At 51.7% G+C, this 7,173-nt stretch overlaps 1 protein-coding gene across 1 annotated transcript; it reads right to left on the minus strand.

The window, feature by feature from the left end:
* Nucleotides 1-678: 678 nt before the first annotated feature.
* heyl (hes related family bHLH transcription factor with YRPW motif like) lies at nt 679-6,558 on the minus strand. Its single transcript, XM_023831972.2, has 5 exons — nt 5,141-6,558; nt 3,808-3,874; nt 3,160-3,243; nt 2,825-2,906; nt 679-2,207 (listed from the first exon to the last, which is right to left on the minus strand). Exons 1-5 carry the CDS (start codon nt 5,218-5,220, stop codon nt 1,591-1,593), a joined length of 930 nt encoding a protein of 309 aa, XP_023687740.1. The 5' UTR covers nt 5,221-6,558; the 3' UTR covers nt 679-1,590.
* Nucleotides 6,559-7,173: the final 615 nt, after the last annotated feature.

Consider the following 7,173-nt stretch of genomic DNA (forward strand, 5'->3'; position numbering starts at 1 on the left):
CATTGACGTGGACTTGCTCAGTAGCAGCATCATATCACCCCTCCCAAGTTCCCAGAGGAGCTCTGGGCAGCCAGATGATCTTCGTGTTGCCAGGGTGACGTGTCATCAGCCCCCTTTCCTGCATTTCGTCATTCTAGGCCCCTCATATGGGACGCATCAAAGCCGACTCTCATGCATACTGCGGAGAAATGCTCAGCTTCGTAAATATAAGGGCTAATAATGACATTTATATCAAACATGTTGTGTCAAACACCATGCAGAGCGTGTTCCCTGCATGCTGGGGTCCAGATTCACAATTCGTATGTGGATGCATGGATATGAGCTTAAACGTTAAACCCCCAGGAACTATCCTGGGATGCGTTGACCAGCCACCAGATTTCAGCACTTGCTTTTGCTCTTCTACTGTTTAGGACCCATTGCAAATACCATGACAATGCCCATACACAGAAACCAAGGTGCTGGTTGGGCAGTGGAGAGGAGGTGGAGCTTTAATCCTCCTTTTGAATGCCTCTCCCATTTGATTGGCTCACATGTTTTGTACTGGACGTGCTCTCTCTCTCTCTCTCTCTCTCTTTCTCTCGCACCAACACAGCACACCAGTGAACATGCCAACCAAACACGCACAAACACACAGAAACAGCGCTGCTGAACCAGAAAAAAAAACCTCTCTGCTCCGTCTCGTCTTCTCAGGCATTCCTTTTAATATCATCCAAGAAGCCCACAACATAAAGCCTCTTAACAGGCGCCAAATATAAAAGGATCATTCAACATTATAAAATGTGTTTAAACGCTGAAGCAGAATTACAAGGAAGAAAAGGCATTACCAAAACAATCCATCATCAAACAAACAAACAAACAGGGAGAAAAACCAAAGACAGACACACCAAATTTCGCTGCGGTTCTTGTCTAAAATATTACTCTGAGATATTTGGGTGTGAGAGCTTGGATGAGGCAAGTTCTGAGTTTTTCCACCCACCCGGACTGCTTATTGCGGGGGGAGGGGTCCTTTAATCCTTAAGAAGGGGTGAGTCAGGACAAACTATCCTGTGTGTTTTCAACCTTGTTCCAGTTTCCTCTCATCATCTGGAACCTCTTGTCCATCACCCTGCGGCCCGGATCTCTTGATCCTGCCTTGAAGGCTGCACATGGAGGGCCGATGAGCTGAATATTTCATATCCGTGTGCTGGGCCGCTATACAACTGCGCTGTCGAACAGGAGGTTCTGGGGTCAAATCCCAGCGGTGCCCCACCGAGGCTCCTTTAACGTGCAGCATGTAGAGGTTTAAGCCAAACGCTCGTAACCTGAATGTCGCCGTTCCTCTTGCTGTTGCACCCCTGAGCCAGGTACATAACCTGAAATGCTTCGGTAAATTGTCCAGCTGCATATATGGGTAAAGAAATTGTTTTGGATAAGCATTATGTAGGCAACTAGGATGTAAGGTAAACGACCGTTTGGAGAGTCACTGGATCCCATGGTGAAATGCATATATCTTCAGTTCACTGAGAGGGGTGGAGGTTTAGGGGGATAGTGGTTGTGGACGGAGGTCTTGAAGCCGCTCTCGTCTCCTGCTCAAGCCGGGGGGCGAGCGGATCAGAAGGCCCCAATCTCCGTGCCCCAGTGCGGCGAGGCCTTGCTGGTGCCGGTGCCCAACCGCCGCTGCCCGGAGGCGGAGCCCAGAGGGGCGAACGGCCTGAAGGACAGCTGAGGTGGGGAAGCCAGGAGGGGCGGGGTGCCGCGGGACTCCGGGGAGGGCTGCGACAGTCTGTGGGTGGGGGAGGGGAGCGGGGGTACCCTGTGCACGGTGGCCAAGGCAGGGCCCAGCATGGTGGTGGGGGGGGCGGCCGGCAGGCTGCCGATGGCAGAAGCGCGCAGGCTGTGTGTGGGGTAGCTGCCCAGAAGAGTTGCAGTGTGGGCTGGCAGTTCCCGGCGGGGTGGGGGTCCGGCGAAAGGCCTCGCCGCTGCAGCGGGGGCCGCCGAGCCCGGAAAGGCGGCCCAGGGCCAGGGGCCGAACGGCAGACCAGCCGGACTCTGGAGCAGGGGATCCAGCTCGGTGGCGCAGTGGCTCAGGTGGGACACCAGCCGGGCCCCGATGGGGTCGGGGGCCTCCATGCCCTCCAGCGAGCTGAGGTACCGCACCACCTCCCCCACGCACTCCCGGAAGCCCAGCGTCCTGTAGTCCACAGCCAGCGAACGGGCATCGAAGTACCCTGGGGGGCACAGGACATCCAATCAGCATCTCCCCTATGAACTATTATTCCTGTCAGGACTGAATTTAGGGGGTGGGGGCCCTTCAAGTTCAGTTCATTTCTACGGCACATTTCAGACAACCAGAGCTGACACACAGTGCTGTACAAATCAGAAAAGCAAAGAGGATAAACACACAACATCATAACACTAGGCAGCCCCAACACTGAATTAACAGCCAAAGAATAAAAATGTGTTTTTAACCGAGCTTTAAAAGTGAACAGTGTTGACACCTGTCAAATGCACAGGGGCAAATCATTGCACAATGTTGGGCCTGCAATTGCACAATTTCCCATAAGCTTTAGCTGGGGCCCCCTACCTACAGCACAAAATAATGCTGTCAATCAGAAGAAGAAAAAAAGATTTGGGGCGCCTTGCAACTTGGGGCCCGGAGCTAGAGCCCAGATTAGCCGGTGCATAAGTCCGGCTTAGATCTACGTCCACATGCTGCAGTGTCAGATACAGGTTCGCTGCCAGCCCACCTAGAGCCTTTGCACTTCTTCCCTGTCCCAAACCCCTCTGCCCCCCCAATTCTTTACAGCCCTCCCTCCCTCCCTCCCGGACGGACGGACGGACGTACCCTTTCCCCCCATGGCATGCAGCAGTTTGAGGTGGTCCACTGTCATCTGGAGGATCTCGGCCTTCTCCAGCTTGGAGGAGCCCTGGAAGGGAGATGATTATGGGCTGAATGCCATCCCACACCAGGCCCGACGCCGGCATGTTCAGGCAAGCAGCGTGGAACATGAGGCCCTTAACGCGCCGTGGCTAATGCCGCCTGTGCCTGAGCGCGGTTTATCTATAAACACCCTGGCCAACTTTTCCGCCTCTGCGGTGCAGCTAATGATCTAACGAGCTAACGAATGGCGAGACCCAGCAGCGGGGATGTGTGTGTGTGTGTGGGGAGGGGGCTGTCACCTGCTTCTCGAAGGCGCTGGGGACCAGACGCCTGAGCTCTGACAGGCTGTGGTTAATCCTGTCTCGCCGTCTCTTCTCGATGATCTAAGAAACAGGGGAAGAGGGGTGATGCAGAGACCTCCATGTGCAGCCCTGCCCTCACTGCATAATCATCACTGTATATTACGTTTCATTTTTAAGCATTCACTGCATAATCATCACTGTATATTATGTTTGATTATTAAGCAGTCACTGCATAATCATCACTGTATATTATGTTTGATTATTAAACACTCACTGCATAATCATCACTGTATATTATGTTTGATTATTAAGCAGTCACTGGGTAATTATTACTCTAAGATGCAGCTCCTCACAAAAGCTGCTTTTACTTTCTATGTATAGATAGATAGATAGATAGATAGATGGATGGATGGATGGATGGGCAGCACAGGGTTATAAGGGACAGGAGTGAGGTGTTGCACAAAGAGTCAGTCGGTGAGGGTGATGCAGCCCAGGGCAGCCGCCCACTCAGATCTGTGGCTCGTGACAGCGTCAGTTGGGATCGACGGAACCAAAAGGCCGCGATCCGGTAATTGCAAGCAAATGACTGTGGGTGCCGACTGCAGCCTGCCTGTTGTGCATCAAGGCCGGCGGTGGCTTGCTTACCCCTCTGCGCTTCTTGCGGGCGAGGATCTGCGAGGTGCTGCCTGGGGAGATGGAGCCGGTGACAGGGCTGCAGGGACAGGCAGAGAGGCGGGTCTCCGTGAGCTTTGCGTCCTCATGGCAAGGCCACCCCCCCCTCCCCCCTGACAATCAACGGCATGTACAGCCGTGCAGGCCTTTGCAAGACTGCGTAAGGAAATGTGACAGTAGGGGGGCAGCAAGGCTGTGCTGCAGGACAGCAGGCTGACAGCACCTCCGTCAATGTGACAAAGTGTCACCTTACGCTAAAACACGTCCCTGCTGAACGTCTGTGTCAGTCAGATAGGGGACAGACCGCTGGCTCCTTAAAAAGTGAGTGATCAATAACAACCTTCAGCATTTGCAAACTTATTAAAAACAGAAACCATTTAGGCAAGGCAAGTAAAATGAATCTCTATGCAGATGTCATTTCTGGCTTGGTCGACTGTACAATTACGTTCTTACATTCAAATTCTTAAACAAAGACATTTTGACTTGCATGCAAAAATTAACAATTATACCAATGATACGTGGAAGTTGCATATTAATTAAAAGCAGCATTGTAAAAAATACTAAAAGACACTTACATTTACATGAAATAGTACAATCATGTTCTGTCAGAAATATGTTTTATCTGAATCTCAGCGTTTCCTTGGCCTTTACAAGGAAATGAAAATCTGTAATTTATATATAATATTTCAGATTTAAACTGCTGTCAGATTTTTTAAATATAGTTTTTTTTGCCTTTTCTTATTCAGCCTTTTAAAGCTTTTAGATCTCATTGGTGACAAAATCTGACATTTAACATTTGCCAACACTGTAGCAAATACGTCCGTTTGCCCCTAAAACATTTCTAAAGCCCAAAGTGGGAAAGCAACAAACTTTCGTCCCGCGCCCCCATATCAAAGGGGCTTTGCGTTGACTTTCTCCCAATCTTTTCAACTACTAGTGCCAGTCTGCGCCTGATTTGCAGAGCCCTTAGAAAATTCAAAAGTCAGGGTGCAGCGCAAAATGCAAAACAGAGAATAGATTTTTAGACATGTGCTATTTGTTTGTGAAAGGGAGGGTTACATATGAAATAAATAAACAGATACACATCTCGAATTAAATAGATGCATAGGTACACAACAAGGCACAGCTATTACACGACACATGTAGCCTATGTTAAACCAAATACGATATTTAATTTTCTTATTGTACGCCAAAATACAGCATAAGTCAGCGGGATGAAGCAGAACCGGTTACCGTCACAGCAATCTGGTTACAGCGGGGGTTAGGCCAGACCCCACCGGGGCCCTCGGTTCGGGGTCAGTCTCACCAGAACGCGTCCTCCTGGCCGACGTCGATGAGCTCCTCGCCGTCCGTGTCCGGGGAGCTGTAGTCACAGGGTCTCTTCATGGTTTGGTGTGGACCAGGCACTGGCGTCGATGGGGATGACCTGCGGCGTGCAGCCGGGGAGGGGGGTCAGGGGCACTCGACCTGCAGGGCTGGAGGGCTCGTCAGAGCGGGAGGAGAGGCACGCAGGCGTCTGGCTCGCTTGTCCTTCCAGCAAAGATCGTTGGAAACTGGGCAACCCTCTATGCCAGTGCCCACCCTCTCTCTCTTTCTTTCTCTCTCTCTCTCTCCCTCTCTGTTTTTCCTCCCCCAGCATGTGTCAGTCTGTCCTTGTCATTCTCTCTCTCTCTCTCTCTCTCTCTCTCTCTCTGCCCTCCGCCCTGTCTCTTGTTCCCACTTGCCTACCCCTTTGCCGATTCAGTTTGTCACTGGTGTCCACCCCCCCTCTTCTTGTGGCCCCAGCGTCTGTCTCCCCCCCCGCCTCCTCGTTTTGCTGTCTTTCTTGTGGGGGAGACCTCCCTTGCTTATTCTTTTTTCCCCCCTGGAGGTCACTCTGCCATTGGATCCCACTGTCACAGATTAATTTTTCAGCCAGAACATTACAAAGCTCCACTAACCCTCTAGTACTCTGTCTCTCTCTCTCTCTCTCTCTGTCTCTCTCTCTCTCTCAATCGCTTTCTCTGACCCCCCTCTTACACCCCCCCACATTCCTCTCCTTTCAATTAGCATCCTCTCCCTCTATTCCCTCCATCTCATCCCATTCCTGACCCCCCCCCCCCCACACACACATAGACACTCCCTTTTTCCTCCTAATGAGGATTTTTGCCCTTACCAGCTCCCTCTGAGCAGCAGCTGAGATCTGAACAGCGAGCTGGAAGGGAGGAGGCTCACGTGAGCTTATCATAGTGTGGTAACAGGTAATCCCTCGCTCCCCCCCCCCAAACGGTGGTGCCCCCTGGGGAGTAATTGGTCCATGTCTTTAACCCTTAAATGAGCAATGTGCCCTGCGAGATGCCTCCACTTTGACCACCTGCGGGGGGCAGGAGTGGGGAGTTCTAACCCAATCCAGTTATCAGGCATCAAAGCCTGGTCTGTTCTGAGTAGCCAGGTCAGCACATGCCTTGCCTAAAGTTGCCTGTGAATCAGAATGACCAGAAGCCATCATGGCTGAGTATTGGGTGATTAATTACCCTTCCTTCCATCCATCCATCCATCCATCCATCCATCCATCCATCCATCCATCCATCCATCCATCCTTCATTTTCTGTCTCCTCTTGTCCTATGCACAATCCAAAAACATGCTAAGATGGATTGGAGTAAATAATTATACATTATCATATTTATTTTTAGCTAAACAATAATAGAAACATTGTTTTTCTACTGCTTGTCACTGCTCCCATCACCCCTGGCTCTCTGCCTCCCCCCCCCCCCCCCCTGTTAAATGACGCCAAAGCGTACCTCTCATCAGCATCCTGTCACATTGTCCAGCTTTTTTTTTTTTAACTTTAGCGTGGCTGCTAATCTCGCTCAGCCGGGAGCCGTACGTCAGGGCTGGAGCTGCAAAGCCGACCTGACATGAGGGTCCCCCTGATAACGGTGCGTTTAGAAGGCGAGACGCCCCCCCCCAGGGGTCAAGAGAAGAAAGGGCCCCCTGAGTGTTGGAACAGAGGGTCACTTCTGAGGATAAGCCAGCCCCCAGTGCCCAAACGCCGGCGCATGCTGCCGTTGCTGTCTCCGCCGTGCTCGGCGCCCTTACCGTGGGAAGCTGGCTACTGGTGGTTTCCATGGCGACGGCGGCCCTGAAGCATTCGGTGGCAGCTGGCCGTATGAATAGGAGGGTGAAGAGACATAGTGACCATGCCCCTTTCGCCATGCCCAGCCGGGCACATTCTAGCCTCCTGACTGGCACAGAGTTACTGGGGAAGGATGTTAATAAGGCTGCTGAACAGCTTTCAGTGGGTAGGCCGCAACGTGCAGCCAAATGCCACACGTGGATGTAAAGGCGACTTAAGAAGA

The sequence above is a fragment of the Paramormyrops kingsleyae genome, chromosome 23, assembly GCF_048594095.1.
Source record: "Paramormyrops kingsleyae isolate MSU_618 chromosome 23, PKINGS_0.4, whole genome shotgun sequence".
Taxonomy (NCBI): Eukaryota; Metazoa; Chordata; class Actinopteri; order Osteoglossiformes; family Mormyridae; genus Paramormyrops; species Paramormyrops kingsleyae.

Bases quoted from the DNA above. Each gene is read 5' to 3' on its own strand.
- heyl (XM_023831972.2), bottom strand. From the start codon at position 5,220: ATGAAGAGACCCTGTGACTACAGCTCCCCGGACACGGACGGCGAGGAG. The intron at 3,244-3,807 runs GTAAGCAAGCCA...CCTGTTTCTTAG, and splicing joins CCCGCAAGAAGCGCAGAGGG to ATCATCGAGAAGAGACGGCG. The intron at 2,907-3,159 runs GTGACAGCCCCC...TCTCCCTTCCAG, and splicing joins CCAGCGCCTTCGAGAAGCAG to GGCTCCTCCAAGCTGGAGAA.